General features: G+C 39.5%; 1 protein-coding gene across 5 annotated transcripts in view; it reads right to left on the bottom strand.

Annotated features, from left to right (window-relative positions):
* Positions 1-15,973, bottom strand: part of ZFC3H1 (zinc finger C3H1-type containing) — a 40,674-nt gene extending 24,701 nt beyond the window's left edge. For 3 of the 5 annotated variants that reach the window (XM_061454786.1, XM_061454789.1, XM_061454790.1), the window contains exons 1-9: positions 15,352-15,973; positions 11,118-11,531; positions 8,132-8,202; positions 7,690-7,888; positions 7,269-7,495; positions 5,571-5,694; positions 3,965-4,062; positions 2,787-2,993; positions 1,881-2,045 (exon numbers count right to left, since the gene is read on the bottom strand). In XM_061454786.1, the coding sequence (XP_061310770.1) occupies positions 1,881-2,045; positions 2,787-2,993; positions 3,965-4,062; positions 5,571-5,694; positions 7,269-7,495; positions 7,690-7,888; positions 8,132-8,202; positions 11,118-11,531; positions 15,352-15,937 (2,091 nt within the window). In that variant the 5' untranslated portion in view covers positions 15,938-15,973. The remainder of the gene's footprint in view (positions 1-1,880; positions 2,046-2,786; positions 2,994-3,964; positions 4,063-5,570; positions 5,695-7,268; positions 7,496-7,689; positions 7,889-8,131; positions 8,203-11,117; positions 11,532-15,351) is intronic. The other 2 variants (XM_061454787.1, XM_061454788.1) reach the window with 2 other exon arrangements.
* Positions 15,974-17,096: the final 1,123 nt, after the last annotated feature.

The following is a 17,096-nucleotide window of genomic DNA, read 5'->3' as shown; positions in this document are numbered from 1 at the left end:
AAAGTAACACTAGGCAACTACCATCACACTCCTTCTGCAAGATTAGCTTCCGCTGCTGGGGAACTATAGCCTCAGTTGTAATGCAGGATCTCTCTATAATGTTCTAAGACACATTTTCAATTTGTGATGAACAGACTCTGAGTGTCCATGACTAGTTTGAAAAAGGGTTACCAGATGCCACCGAAAAAGCAAACCAGCATCTGTAGCCTATTTCACGAAGCAGAGGTCTTTAACTCCACACCTAGCTGATCCAAACACAAGGTATTAATCCATCAACTTTAACTGAGCAACAGGCACTGCATTTCCACTGCAGGTTTTTTAACATTTACATAAGAGCACAGCTGATAAGAGACTTTCATTATGTTACTAAGACAAACTAACAGCTCCCCAGTAACGTGATCTCCCTTATTTATGCAAACCTCATGTTCCCTCAATTGAAGGTTTTTTTTTAGAATAGGTTTAGGATTTAAACAGAAGAACACAAAAAAAAGTTTAAGTAAATGTGAAACAATGACAGGAAAGATATTAGCATGTCCAAACTGAAGAATTACTACAGTTATACCTAGAATTTAAAATAGATTATGAAGATGGGTACTGACAAAAAAAAACACTCATTCTAAGCTTAAGAGCGTAATTCTCCTACAGAAAGGAAAGTAGGCCTTAGAATGACAAAAAAAAAAAAAAGAAAACATTCAGGTCTCTACCATCTTAAGGTTTTGGGTCCATATCCCCCCCCCCATTGCAGCACCAGGTGACCATAAGTGATCATACAGTCTGTATTTTTGAGCAAGAAAGTTGTTGGCCAGCTATAGCTAGGTTTGACAGTGACGTAGCAGTCTGAAAGATACTATATATTTATCCAAATTTAGCAAAAAAATTGGTCTTAGAGATGACATTCACTGACAGAAAAGCAAAGGTATGGACTCAATCATACTACAGTATGCATTAGAGAATCTGCATGGGAAAGAGCTGCCACAAACCAAGCTTTACAACATATGTTGTTAAAATAATCACAAATTAGCCTCTGTGTATGGTTCACTGACATAAATAGTCAATTACATGGGCTTCAGTCTGGCCAGTAGAGTTTTATCAACACATTTTCAACAATCCAAGAAGACTGCCAACATCACAAATCAAATGCTAGCTGCACATACCTCCTGTGACCATTCAAACGAAGATCAAGTTATAAAATATGGCTTAAGCTAATGTAACAAGGTCTGCTGCTGCCTGAGAATACTCTCTCCTCAGTCTTCCAAATGCACTCACAGACATGCCATTCAACCAGCACTCTTGTGCTTCCTCTGATGCTTACACACTGTTCACTGAAAAATTCCAATTCCCCCTAGAAGGAAAAATACCTGTTTCCCCACCCTAGGTTAGTTTTCTAACCAGTTTAGCATATTAACCAGGTTAAAGTGAGGTCTGGAGCATCAGTCCTATTAACCAAGTTAAAGTGAGGTCTGGAACATCAAACATCAGTCCTATTGCTTAAGAGAAAAGGAAGACACCATGTGGCCAAGACTGGGAGAAAGAGCAACACCATCACTTTTTTGGCAACACAGTGATTAGATTGGCTTAGCTACCATTGAACAGCACCCTTTAGTCTGTGTTAATGTGGAAAAGAAGGTAATTGAACTATATTTAGTCTTTCTCAGTTCAAATGAATGCTGTTGTGTTTGATGCTCTCTAGCTGTATATTTTTACTTTGGTGTGAAATTCTAGAAGAGCATACAGATCCTTAAAGTTATTGATAATTCGAATTTTTAATGCTCCACCATTCTGTGCTGCATCACTAGAAAATCTCAAGTCTGCTGCTCACTTGAACTGAGGGCAATTTCAACTTATTTTCTTATTAATAAAAAAAAGCAATATTTTCTTACAGTGATCACTGCTCGTGGAAGCCTCGGTACTCTAACAAGCTTTGTATTTTGTACCCGTGGCTGAGACACAGTATTAATACTGACAGCCGTCAAATTGCTTCTTGGCACAGGCTGCAAGTTATCTGGAACAGGAGGGGACGATGGACCACTGTTACTTGAAGTTTCCTAATAAAATAAAACGAAAATATGGTCATAAAAATATGCACTATGCAGAGCTATTAAGAAAAGACAAACATAAGCATAAAAGCGGGTTTGATACATGCCTTGGAACTGTGATTCAGGCAGACTATCCAAATATTGCAGATAAAATTCTGCAATTCTGCAGCAGTATTAAACAAGGCACACAAGAACATGTCAGTTATTCACAGGTCAATTGCAAAAGATCTGTGACTTATTAATGAGGTCAAAACAATCTATACTTTTAAACACACCAACTGTTATTCTCACTCCAAAAACAAGCAGAACACCAAAAAAAAAGTTAACCTCTGGCAACTCCTTTTGCTAGGCTGTTAAAGGAGTGTTTTGTTTTCTGACAGCTGACTAATAATAAGCTTTTTTCTGCAGAAAACACAATCCCCATTTCCCTATACATACTCAATTTTTAGTACCTTGAAGTTCTATAATTCCTTCATAAATAAAAACCAAGCTGTAATTTACAATTCAAAGGGTGTTCTGGGGTGGCTTTTGGTTCAGTTTCTTTTGAGGTGGCAAAGGGTGATGGAAATTCAGAGCCTTTTCTTAAGTAATCAGAAAGGCAGCATTAAAAAGCCCTGGCTTTTTAATCTTACTTTTTTATTATTTTAATATTAATTTATTTTTTTTAATCTTCACTTGGCAGGTTACATTTAATTTTGGTCAAGACTGCCATCTAGAGGTTTAGATTAAAAAAAACAAACAATGGAGTACCTCAGATCTGAAAGCTCGTTTGTTGGCTAAAGATTTCAGCAATTCTTCTCTTAAGAGCATCTCCTCTTCCTCTTCCTCATCAGCAAAAGGAGGTTTTGGTGGCTGTTCAGGCTCTTCAGGGGGAAGCGGGGGAAGAGGTGGAGGTGGCTCAAGAGAAACACAAGAAATACCCTCTGCATAAAGCTGGCTCAAAGATGGTACAGGCTGCTATAAAAATGAAAACAAGGGTTTGAAACATGAAAATTACTATTACTTTATGATTATTTAGTAGAGGTTGAGACCCAAATTATTTTATGGTTTAAAACTAATTCAAACTGCAGTGGTTTTACTTCACTGTCAAAGGCCACTGCTGAACATTTAGTTAAAGATAATACAACACTGTTACATTTGGATAATAAAGTAGTGCAGGCATACAAACTACACATAAATGAGAATAGGAATCAGAGAAAAGCCACAAAACCATGGCTGACCAAACAGGGTCACACTGCTTGAAAAAGCAGTCTTTAAGCAGTTTTATGAATTTGTCTTAGCTAACAAAATTACCATTTCCCTCAGTTAAAAATTCAGAAGCTGTCATGGCAGGAAATGACAACTTTCTATTGCTTTACTGAGGCAGCTAACAGTCATTCAGTGACAAGAAGTAGTGGGGAAAAAAATTCACAAGACTAATTAGATTCCCAAGGGACTCTTACATGAGAAGACAGAAAGCATACAGTCAAAATGAAGGAAGTCTGAAAGCACTGATCAGCTACATTTTTGGCTGGTTTTCCCCCATGTAACAAGGTAACAATTCAGAGAATAACCGTATCTACATATGTGGCCTAGAGACAGGAGGCAAAGTTGCCTTGCACTAATAATTCCAATTCATTATTTTTCCTTATGTGCCTCAGGCTATTTTTGCTTTCTGTTACGAAACAGCATAGCTCTAACAATGAAGAGAAAAATATAGATCAAAAGGGAGAATTTCCATTTAACAGGAACTGGATCTGCCAAAACTTTGCTGAAATAGGGTTTTAAAACCCAAGTCTATCAGTTCAAGGGAATCATCAAACAGAACTATATCAAAAACAGAATCCAAATTTAATCCTAACTTTAGCATTACAAATGAGATGTAATGAGAATTACCAGCATTTAAAAAAAAAAACAAACAAAAACATGCTCCTTTCAAGGTTACTTACTGGAATTGGAGGTGGCAGTGGCAAGGAAATTGGTGGTACTGGAGGTGGGAAATATCCTACTGGACACTCAAAGAAAGGAGGCTGCGCTGGAGAAGAAGCTGTAATTAAAACAAATTATTGCGCATAAGGAATTTGGCAGGTAATTACTAAACACCAGCTCATGCTTATAATTCAACTGGTTTAATGCAGCAGCAGGAGACAAATGGTTTTACTACGCATCAATTTTAAAGTTAATACTAGACACAGCACAGTGCATTTATTTCTTACATACATGTATATAAAAATAGTAGTTACCTATCCTTTTTCTATCTTACATATGAAGTGCAGGTACATCCAAACAGTACTACTAAAGTAATGATTCTGAATGATTTAGCCCTCTTTGATTTAATTTGCAAGAATCTACCTTCTTAAATGAGGTATCTCAACACATGAGTCTGATTACTGGCCACAAAAATACAGTGCAAGCTGGGACAGAAGCAGACCAAATGCACAGCTGACATTGCATTCTGAAACATAAAACTAGAGTTTGAGACACTTCAAGAAGAGACAATTCATGTAGTGTATGTGCCTGAAACAGCAGATGCAGTATTTTAGCAAACTAGCAATGCATAAGGAAGGCTGGCAAGAAAGGACTAAAAATGAGGGGAAAAAAGGAAGAAAGAAATATGGAAGATGAGAAGCAAGAGAATAAAGATGGCCAACAAAGCAGAATACTTAATGATGCTTTTCTCAACATTTCACATGCTGACTGCCCCCAAAGTCAGGCTGCCAAGGGCCTTGCCCTGTCCAAGTATATTTGAGGATGGAAATGCTGCATTTCTAGTTAACCTGCTCTAGTGTTTGACCATCTTCTGTGAAAATTTTCCCTTGTATCTAATCTGAATTTATTTTGTTACAATTTAAGCATTGCCCCTTGTCCTTCTGTAGCACACTCCACAGAGGTTAGAGTTTGGATCTGCTTTCTAACTGCCCCACTACACAGGTGAAAACACTAGTAAAAGCCTTCTTTAGCCTTCGCAACACAAACCGCATTCTCCCAATTCCGGTCCATAAATCAAGTGCTTGAGTCCACAGTGAACTTTATCAAAACAGGCCTTAGCCAAAAAAGCCCTTTGCTAGATTCCTAGTACGTCACTATCCTTCTGCTATGAAACCAGAAAACTGATACAGTCCTGTCAGTGCTTAGCAACCCATTACAATCACAGTACTACAACCTGCACCACAGATCACTTCTACCACTCAAAGCCACACAGCTGACTCACATTTCACTTGATGTTCATTGGAACACCTGTTTTTGTAATCCTGCTGTCTATCTAGTCAACACCAGAGCCCGCCCTTTCTACATAGGTGCTTGGAAATGTAGAAGTATAAACTCCACAGCACTGCAATGAGAACAGTATAGCCTCAAAGATCTTCACAATGTTCTCCATCTCTGATGTAGTGGTAAAGAGAGCCAGCATTAAAACAAGACAGAATTCACTCACTTTAAAATGCAAGTTCTGTAACTGCTACATTACAAAAGACTTTCCTTCTAAAATGACTCATTTCCTACTTTTAAACTATTGTTACCAATCAACATACTAAAAAAAAATTATACAAGTCTTACCTGGAGAGTTAGTTTCACTATCTGTATCCATAGCAACTTCATCATAATTATCATACTGATATATGCCTCCTGCACTATCTGTAGATTGCTTATCCACCGATCGTCTCAAGTCTGTATCTGAGGACTAAACACACAAAAAATTTTATTTTATTTAGCTGGTCTTATGTTATTCTTTTGGCAGAAATCAATCAAAAGTAAATTTCAGGACAAGGTCCTTATAATTTTGTCTAATTGTTTTATAAATATAATTTACTTAGTTTGTACAAAAAGCAAACTGAAGATTACGTTTTAATCAAATCCACTGCTGGTGGTAACTTGCCAAATTAATAGTTTTAAAACTGGATCTCTTGAGAGAGGGGTGGTCACAATAGACAGCAGTTTTTAAATACCTATCAGGTCATTACCTATCTGTAAATTGCGATGGCTAAATGCATATTTCTGAAACACTGAAAGAGAATTAAATCCTTTATTATTGCTGTTTAGCCATCATGGCAGTCACCAAGAACACTTCAACTACCCTTGTTAGAAACAGTACAAAATTGCACAAGTATCATCTTCAATATGACAGCAGTTATGTGTTTAGGTGAAACATGTTCTGATTCTTCTATGACTGGTATCTCAGGTGGAGAATCCTTTAACTGTCCCAGAAAAGTCACATACCACATTGAAATGCGTCTAGAGAATGACAACTAATGTATCGGATTGTTTAAAGAATGCCTAACATTATATACATGCCAAACAATATTCAGTGAACACCGAACACAGGCAGAACAGGTAAGCATGACTTCTTAGGACTCCTCAATTTGTACCTTTCAAAGGCATATAGTAGACGTTTTGGTAGTTTTTAGAATTCCTACTGTTTAAACACTTTTAGCCTCAGTTTTCCACTCATTATTATAAATGGGATTCCCCTATAAGATGACCTCAAATCAGGGAGTGCCAATTCCCTTTGCTGTAGTTTCATTTTTCCTTACAGCATCAGTAGCTCCAAGCACTTGAAGCATTTAGCTGCAGCAGTTGTACTGCTCCCATGACGAAAGAATTAATGCTGACAGAAGAAGTCATTTTCTTTGTAAGGTACCAATGTTTTAGAAACAGAACATTAGCAATTCAAGTGCCTTTTGCTAATCTCAAGAGAATGAAGACAGCCTACAAGTGCAGCATGACCAGTTCAGTAACACTCCTCCTTCAAAAATTTGACACAGTTGTGCCATCCTGTGATGAGGCTGAATTAATTATGTTTTGTGCCTGAACATATTTTGTACCTTGACAAATTAAAAAAGTATGCCAGGCAACATTTTGAAAGAAGCAGGCCACTGAAGTTGTGTGGACATAAATTTGAAGATGCAGAGACAAAACTGCGATCTAAGAGAAGAAAGCAAAGGAAGTCTGGTTGATTGGTTTGTGTTAAATTACAGGCTGCTCTTTGCTTGCAACATTCAAAGTATTTTAGAAGGAAAATACCGACTTCCAAATATACAAGTCACACAAAACTGATCTTACAAAATCCAAAGGGAATGCCTGTCTAGCATTGGATTAAAACACTGTAAACACTGAAATACTTTGAGCTTTTTTTTGGGGGGGGAGGTAGAAGGAATGGAGAATGATGGACACACATGAGACAGAACCAGGATGGGCAAGACAGAAATAACTCAATCCCAAATATAATCCCTGAACACCACATAACAAATTTGTTACCCTGCTTCTTGATCTCCTCTTTCCTCCAATTAGTTTCATAAATCGATTGTACTGCTCTTCATGATTTGAGAGGTCCCTAATTTTCCTGATTTCTTCTTCTCTCTTTCTTCTCTCCTCTTCCTCTTCTTGTTTTCTCTGGTCTTCCTCTTTCTGACGTCTGTCTTGTTCCTTTTGCTGCTGCAGCTTCTTTGATGTCTTTGTCTGTTGTCTCCTCAAAGTTTGCCTGGCTTTAAATAAAAAGATATGTGATTAACTTCACCTAAATGGTTCCCCCTAATCCTAGATTCTTCAAGAGCTTTGTGCAGATAGGGTTTTAGAAGGATTAAAGGCTCACTGCCCAATGTTTCACATAATGTATTATGTTAGATGTTTATTTCAGAGGCCATGCTATTTATAACCATTTCAGCAACATTAAACTTACCTGTAACACTAGTTTTTTTAGTTGAATGTGCTTTTGTACTGGCTTTGACTTTCTGTGTTACACTTTTCGGCTTTGTTAATTTTTCTTTGCTTTCCTTCAACACTTGTTGTTCTTTTTGCTGCCATTTTTTACTAGCAGACTGAAGTGCAAGAAGCCTAAGTTGCAATTCAGACATCTCATCCTCATCATCATGCAGCTTCTTGAGAAAAGAACAAACAAGACAAAAAGTCAGGAAGCATTATGTAACTTTTTTTTTTAAATCTTTCAAATTCTGTCCCAAAATTTTTACCAAGAGAAAGCTTAAAAATCCTACTGTACTGCTAAATGTCATTCATTAAGAATAGACCATTTCTACTACTGAAACATTTCTGGACTGCAGTTTGGAAAAAGCCAGAGTATCATAATGCAATTATTCCTCATCTACAGAGGAATACTCTCTTACCTTTTCAGATGTAACATCTGAGCTTCTAAGCTTTCGCACTGATGTTTCAGATGTTTTGTCTTCTGTACCTTCTAAAAGAAAAATACCGCGTTTTTGAGCACTTGTACAAAGTGTAAAGTATAGCAGTAGCTTTTTGTATAAGAACACACTAACAAACATTAATATAAACTTGGCATGTCTGATGAAATTCACATCATCGTGATGCCATGAGCCTAAGGCAAGATTTGTCATTTCCTAATCGTTCTTTCTTAAGTTGAGACATATTTCCTCAAGAGCCAGTAAAAACCAGATTTGGAGGCAAGGGGAGGAAGATTTCTTGCCATCTGTTTTACGCCACCACCTCCTATCAGCTGCTGTCCTGAGCATCTCAGATTCCACCAGCAGCTATTTTGAGCAACTGGTCAGTCTTTTGCAGCATCAAATATAATGGCACAAAGCTGCATCTAAGAACACACTTGCTCCGTTCCATGCCAACAAAAACCGAAGAGAGTTATCCTATGGAAATACATAATAAATGGTTATGCTTTCTTGCTAAACACTAAGATGTTGACATATTAATTTGCTAGTCTGCCCAAAAGCCATATATCCATCTGATTATTATATAGTGTGTATGTATATACACATTAAAGTATTACATTTTACATATAATATACATAATGCTGTATACTATTACATAATTATTATAGTTTGAAGCAACTGATATAATTGATAACAAAATTACAGATATGTAACTCATGCATATAACCACATATGTTTATTTGCATCAGGGGAAGGAAATAAATACTGAGAAGTTTAGCAATCTTTTCCTGTATTAGTCTTTCCTCAAAGAGAGTTTCCTTCCCACAATTCAAATTGGTAAAAAAGGTTTGCACTCTGTACTGCTTTTACTCTTCCTAACATTTGATGAAAGGTCATATTCAGAAAACTGTTGTTTAAACTATATATAGATATATATTTATTATTCTAGAGGACCTTATACCTAAGCAAAAATGGCACATAGCTAATGCTGGAGGTCTTCCTGTTTGCACATGCATGCATTTAGAAGTACAGATATAAAAGGAAGAAAACTAGTATCTAATACATGTGTGTATTCTAAAAGAAAACTCCAAAAATTCATTACAGTTACCAAAGATCTTAACCATGCAGTCCACAGGGTGGAACTAGGGAAACACAGATGGTACAGTAATTTCTGTGATGCAGACACAGACACATGCAGGGACACACTACACAAACTGAAATGTTCTTTCAGACAGAAGGGGACAACACAGGCAGAACAGACTAATGGGCAAGAAGGAAAGCAGGGAATATGGTAAAGTGTGCCAGAGCAGTTGAACCACAGAGAATTAATTCTAGCAAGAGACAAAAACCTCCCTGACCTTAAAGACAAGTTCTTCAACTTGAACAGGTCTGGAAAACATCCAGTACACCATATAAAAACAAATATAATGGAAAAACAAATTTTGCTAATGCCTTAATATATGCATAATCTAGTACAATACTTTCACCTGATACAGTTGGACCAGCAATAACTCAAATCAGACAGGTTTTTCTACTCTAGAAGTCTGCATTACATTGTCAAAAGCAGTAACTTATAAAATTGGGGTGCTCTCAGATCATTCTTGTCATACATTTGAGTGGTATGCAAAAATTAAGATACTTTTACAGCGCATACTATAGCATCTGTTTTTCACTATCATATGAACTGTATTTTCAACTTCAGGACTTCCAAGTTTTGATGCAAAAATTTTTTTAATTTTTTTTAAAGATTCTTTTGGTTTTTAAAAGCTCTTTTACTCCTCCTGCCTTGCCACCTTCCCTTCCTGCAGGCTACTGGTTATAGTTCTATGGACAAGACCTGCTGTTTCCTTCATGTCTGCCATTAAAAAAGCTACATTACATGAGGTGGTTTGACTACTATTTACCAGTTTTCTCTTTGTTTCTTCAGAGGCTTTGTCTTCCAATTCTCATTCTGAAGTTACATACAAATCATTCTAATTTTCAGTGCTCTAGTCCTTCCTTTCTTCATATTCCTAGTAATTACTCACATGTAATTTTAATCCATCCATTCACTACTGTGTCTCTTCCCACTCAAATTGACAGTTTACATACACTGACAAATTAGCTAACACAAGATAATAAGAGATATCCATAAGCACACCCTCAACCACAGCTAACACTTACTAGAAGTCTCAAAAGAAGTTTAAGTTAACTACTCTACTTTGCACAGACTTAAAAAGTAAGCTCAAGGACATTTACCACAGCTCAGCTGGACATAACTTATTTCTTGCTAAGTGGTTCATGCATCTGAGCAATTATGATTTTGGCCTCATGCATCTGAGCAATTATGATTTTGGCCTCATGTATCTGAGCCATTATGATTTTGGGCCTGCAGTCCAGAACTACCTGGACAAGATACTGATTCTGCCCTTTGGCTGCATGTCTTCTACAAATCCTTTCTATTTCTGGCCCATGATTTCTTCACTAGTTGCAAATATCAGTAATGACAAAAATCATTGTGGTGAAAATCTCTCATAAAGGCCTCTTATACTAAGGAAAATGCGCAAGACACAAAATGCAGAAAAATGTCTCCAAATGTTACCTTCTCATCTTAAACCCAAACAAAACACATTTTGCTTCTGCAAAAAAAAAAAAAAACAAACAAAGGCAAAGGAGACAGAAAACTTTCACTGAAAGACAATGATTTCTGCTGGTAACAGCAACTAAAACCTTCAAGTCTTGTCCTCCTGCTTTGCGCCAATTATCAGTTAGACTACAAAACGCAGATTAAAAAACTTAAAACCAAAGCAAAAACATGCTTCCCAGTATGCTTATGTAATTCAAGCAATTACATAAATTAGAAGTAAATCCAATTTTTAACTTAAAATGTTTAACATTCCAATTCAAATTTTCATTAAAGTAAAATTTTCCCCAACACCTAATAAAGATGATATGTAATGGCAAGCAAAAGAACTCTATAAGTATTTACCTTGGCCGGATTCTGTGACTTCAGGTTTTTGTGATGGCTGCTTGGTTCCTTCTTTGCCTTTTTTTAATCTGCTTCTCTCTGCTGGAGTAGGCAATTTTTGTCTGAGAGGTTTCAGTTCAAATGCCTGAAAGGCTATAACTGGAGGTTTCTCCTCAGGAGGTACTTCTTTTAGAGCATCTGTTGTAATACTGTTATTATCTACAGGTACTTGGTCCTCAGTGTTCACTGTTTTATCAGCATCTTGTTCATTTCCTTCCTTATTGCTCAAAGCCAGTTTTTCATCCTTATTAATGCACTCAAGTTCTAATTGTATCTGCTTATACTTCAACAGCAGATCCTCAAAACTTTCTTCCGCAGAGTTTTCACTTTTCGAAGAGTAATTCTTTCTAGATGGGGACTTTCCAAAAATTTTGGCTGAATTACTGGTCAAGGAAACTAAGACAAGAACATGTGGCGATATTACCACTGAAAACTAAAATAAAACAAATAGAATTTAAGATTATTCCCATATACTTAGTTTTACCTTAAGGTTAGCTTGGAAAATATGCCTTATACAGATGAACAGCATGCACAAAATGTATCCTTTATTCTATACTGACAACTTAAATAACCATTTTCTCTAACAATTTAAAACATCTTACTTATGACAAGAATTTCATTAATTGCTGAGAAGTCATGTACCTTGCTTACACCATCCTCCCAGAAACAACAGCTGTAATGCTGAGACAATTCCCTATCAAAGAGTCAGACTTTCAGAGTTCATAATTCAAACATTAACTCCCCATCTGACATTCTGAGAAAGGTCAAATTAATTCTCACTCATATTACCCTTTCATAAAAGGCTGAGTGTAACCACAGCACAATTACATACTGCAGTAACTGTAGCTCAACAAATGAAGTAAGGCAGAGAATAATCAATAACTGAAGCAAATAAAAAAGTAGGTAAAGGTTTGCAACCAAAACATTTGAAAAACACTAAAAGAGGAATGGTAATTACTAACTACTCAGAAAAGGCCTATGTATGCCCAAGGGGACAGATGCTCTTGACAACATGTTGTCCAGTGCAGGAAACTGAAATATTCTTAGGCAACTATCCAAAATAAAAGTTCTCACTATTAGAGGTTCACTTCCTCATACCTTCACCTGACACTTGAAAAGCTAAATTATCCCGTAAAATAATCATGCTCAAGGGGAAATCTTCTAGGATACCTTATCAGGTTTAACTCGTTTGACTTTCAATATCAGCCCCACTGTGATAACAGCTGACTCAAGCCCAGTTATGCAAAATGCTTTTTAATCAACATCATCTCTTAATACAGGGAGTAAAGCTAACAGCTAAAACAGGTGTTCTCCAAACACAGACCTAATAAATCTACAAGAATATAACTTTACATCTGTCTTCTGCTCACAACCTGCACCAATAACTCGGATGTTTCTTTACGTTAACTTCTAACTCAAGTATGAAGAATCTAGGCATGTATCCTACAAAATGCAACTTCTCTGGTATCAGGAAATGTTTTCCTATACAATGCTCTCTTAAGCATCAGAACAAAAAGCAGAAACTAGTAAAGATAAACTAGATGAAATCCAGAAAGCAATGAAATAATCTATAAAGATGCTGAAAATACCAAGAAGTGCATGCAGTAACTGTAGCTCAACAAAGGATGTAAAGCACAGAATACAGTATAATAAACTGTGTAATAAACCTATTTGCCAAATTCAATTCCAACACATTTCTATTAAAAAAAAAACCAAACAGCTACATTAGCAATTTTGAGTGACAGGAAAGTCTGACATTAAGTGATTTAACAATCTATAATAATATGTCTATTATCTAATATGAAAATACATCAATAAATACTTCAATACTTCAATAAATTCTAGAGTCATCTAGAGTTGGGTAACAAGACAAAGCTTTGAGACTTTTTTTGTGGTTGGGTTAATACAATTTCTAGAGCTCCCACAACAGTATTAATGAGAAACTCTGTTTCACTTATGCAGGAATTTTTATGTACATGGTTCTACATACAGAATGCAAGACTACATTGAGTGCTATGAAAGGCCGACAGGCATATATACATTAAAATAATGGTTATTCTTCAATCAACAACCTATTCTTCATCCTACAACCAAAAAAAGAGAGCAACTGAAAAAACTGGTGGGTTAGAAGAAAAATGTACACTGTGAAGAACTGGAATTCAACAGGAACAGAAAGTCACATTTTTGTCCCGTATTTCAGGCTGAAAATTCCAGAATTCTCTATGGAAGGATTTCTGCAGAATGACTATCCAACATCTTCATGTTAAAGCTGCTAGGAATTAAAAGAGAAAAGACTGTTAAAAGCTAACACCTGAAGAAAAGTAACCCGAGTTCCACTGGGTCATTTAGTTCATTTATACGTATACTCCTGCAAGGCGCTGTGCAAAGTATTAGTTCCAAGGATAAAGATAAAAAGCCATTTCTCTCTTAGCAGACACACAAACATTTCATTTTCCTGAAGGAATTCCAAATACTACTCCAGGCCACAAGCCTCCGTGTAACTGTTGATGTGAAGATCTCTTCTGAAGTCACATGCCCATGAACTACACCCCTGCTCCATCAATAGTATCAACAAGGGGTACCTGACTATTTAGGGATACCATAATATTGAATCCTTCAGGTGGCAAGAATATGAAAAATACAGGAAAGAATTTACACTGAATGAAAATCATGGCCTTAACTATATGATCCATTAAAGAGCAACAACATTAAAACTTTATCACTTTTAAACAGAAGTGTGCACTTCAGGGAGCAGGGAAGATTTCTTAATTTCCTTCTTTTGGTTTCTGAATGACCTTTTAATTAAAATGGAGGAGACTGCATATCATATGAACAAGCTTTGTAAGGCCTGCTTAGGATGATCAATATGATTGCCCTGCAAATTACCTGTTACACAGAAAGTAAGCATCTTCTGGTATTCATCACAACACTGCAAATTAAGATACTTTACAATCCATTTTCAGCACTAGAACTGTCTTACTGTGTAACCTTGGGCAAATCACATCTTCACTTGCTGCCTCTCAATGTCAGATCTTCCAATGAGCAGCTTTTATTAAGACTTTAGTAATGCTGTAATTTTATCAAGTCAGACTGACTAAAAGCATCTCTTACCTCTAGTCTACATATTCCACCAACATTTTTAAAAAAATCCTGCCATGGATAAATAAATCTTGTATCTAAGTTAACACAAGGATCCAACGAGTGGCTTTCAAAGCCTTAAGTACTGGCACAAGTAGGAAAAATTCCTGTTCCTGGGATCAGCCAGCAGAGTCAAACAATGCACATCCTTTGACTATTGGTACAGAGGACAAAACACTGCAGGATTCTGCAGAACAGGTTTTAACCACTAGTTTTCTCTCAGTGCTTTTTACACTTGTCTACAGTTTCAGTCAGACAATGTAGTTACATCAAGTTTCAGTATCAGGCTGCCCCTAAGTTAGACTCAGCATCAGTTCTTCTTGTCTCTTCTATAGCAAACCTAGAAAACTATGAGGTATTTTAATAAAGTCACCTAAGTAAGTCTAAGAGAAATTTGCAGAGAATATCCTATGCTGAATGCTGGGGGGGGGGCTTTATAGAGAAACAGGCATTTCCGACATCACCCAAACTCCCATATAAATTACACCCTCTATATACAGTCCTAGTTCAACTTAAAGTTAACTTTAGCTATATGTAACAGCCTCTAAAGGGCTGGAAGCACAAATGAAATAACAGTGAATCCTTTATTGCCCAATGAGGAAAATTAACAAGCTTAGGGTTTTAGCTTTACAACCCAGCCACTTTAATTATACGCATTAAAACTGCCGCACTGACCCCGCTTCACAATATTCACACTTCGGGCTAAAAAAAGCAGCCACCTCGAATCCAATCGGGAAAGGCTTTGTTCCAGGTTATACTTTTTCGCTACACGGGACTGATCAGCCAGATTGCATGCCAGGTCACGGCAGTAATCCGGCTTCCCAACAGGCTCTCCTTGAGAAGCAGGGCCTGCTTGCTGGCCCAGCCAAGCCCTGGGGCTGGAAGGGGAGCCTCCTTCTCCGTTAGGACTCCTCTACAGGAGTCCTAATGCCAAAGCCGGAGGGCAGAGCGTCCCCTCCCACGGCTTTCGGCCACGTAGCGCGGTACCGGCACTCCCAGACCCACCCCAGCAGCACAGCGCCTCCAGCCTCCGCTCCCCCTCACGTCTCAAGGATACATTTTCGCGGTGAGGGCTCCCTCCAGCCCTGGCCGCTACCGAACCCGGCACCGCCTCCCCCTACGGGCGGCCTCCCCGGAGGGTTGCCGCCACGATCGCCGCCGCCTCGGCTCCTACCCCAGCGACCTCCGCCCCTGTAGGGCCGGCCTCGGAAGCGGAATCGGTCCAGGGCATTGTGGCTGCGCTCCCAGAAGGAGAGCCGGGGGCCCGTGTCGGAGTGCGATCCCGACGGCATCCGCGACGCCGGCATGGGCGGCGGATGGGAGCGGAACGAGTCCTTGGGCCGATACCCGCCGTGGCCGTGCGGGTGCCCCATCTCCGGCGGCGGCTGGTGCCGTGAGCGGGGGAAGGGGCGCCCGGAGGAGGAAGAGAGGGACATGCCACCGCGGAGGCCGGGAGGCGGCCTGCGCCTCGAGTAGGGCCTGCTGCTGACGAGGCCGCCGCCGGGCTCGTAGCCATAGGGCCTAAAGCAGTTGTCATCGTCGCTGATTTCGCCGTCTTCCAGTTCCCCTTCTTCCTTCGGGGAGAGCCTGCTACGATCCAGCGCCGCCTTCGTAGGCGCGGCCGCCGCCTCCGCGGCAGCCATGGCGCTCAGGCCAGCGGTCTCGGCGGAGCAGAGCGACGCTCGCTTTCGCTTCCTGCGCGGAGCTGGGTGGAGCAGAACACAGCGGGGCGTCCCCTCCGCCCCGCCCCGGGCCCTACGGACTATCGCGAGACCACACCTTGTTCCCCATACCCGGGAGAGCGAGGCACGATACGTAGGGCAATGAATAAGGGAAGGGAGGCGGGGAGCGCTGGGTGTCCTGGGTAATGTAGTTCCCACTGCGGGGCACGGCCCTGGAGGGTAGGGGGCGGGGAAAGCCTGTGGCTTAGCCTATAGCGGGGCAGTGGCGGGAGCCAATGGGGGTTTGACGCGCCATGTTGGTAAAGGAGGCCGCCATCTTGTTGAAGGGAATTGTCTGCCTCGGTAAGGAGGGTGGTGTGGGGGTGTTGAGTGGCTGTATGTACCGCAACTGTGGGTTGCGCTGTTCTCTGCCATAAGAGTGTTAATGTCAACCTCTTTTAGCACCGTCCGAGGAAGCGCCAACTGTAGCACTCCTGGGGCGCGGGTCTTCCTGGGTGCTCATGTGGGTGCTTGTTCCCCTGAGCGACAGCCCTTCCTCCGTTGTTGGGGGCCGTGTCCTGCAGCCCCTCAAAATAGCGCACAGGCTTACGAAGAAGAGAAAGGAGAAGGTGTTCTGGCAGTGCCCAGCACCCTGGTGTGCATCATCAACCTGCCAGCTGCCTCCCAGTAGCTCAGCTGCTGTTAAATATTTAAAGGATGTTTCTGCGAAGCTTTCATGACCTTGATTCAGAGAAATCTCCAGGAACTCGCCAACAAAGTTTAAGTTGACAAGCAGGTATTCTTTACTGCGGCACCGGGAGACACGGGAGACAGCTCCTCCTAGCGTGTCTCCTCTGAGCATCAACCAGGCTGTGATTATATTGTCCTTAAACAGACATATTCATTAGATTACATCCTACTTCTAAAGAATTCCTCCCACATGTGCACTAAAATGTGGTAGTGGGCCTTGGTACCCCGGTGGTTATTTCTTCATCACTTCGTTTTAGGATCCTTGTCATATCAGTAACCAACAGGTGGTTCTGGCAAAGCTTATCTTAGTCATTTCCTTTTCTCTGTAGTTGCTAACAAAGCCTAATGTCCTTGGAGTTACTTATCTACAACCCTATTCTTCAGTCAACCC

This window comes from Pezoporus flaviventris, unplaced genomic scaffold, assembly GCF_033815535.1.
Source record: "Pezoporus flaviventris isolate CSIRO_AGI_PZ_B2104156 unplaced genomic scaffold, CSIRO_AGI_Pfla_v1 ptg000016l, whole genome shotgun sequence".
Lineage (NCBI taxonomy): Eukaryota > Metazoa > Chordata > Aves > Psittaciformes > Psittacidae > Pezoporus > Pezoporus flaviventris.
Note: the sequence above shows the minus strand (reverse complement) of the source record. Positions and strands in the feature narration are given on the sequence as shown.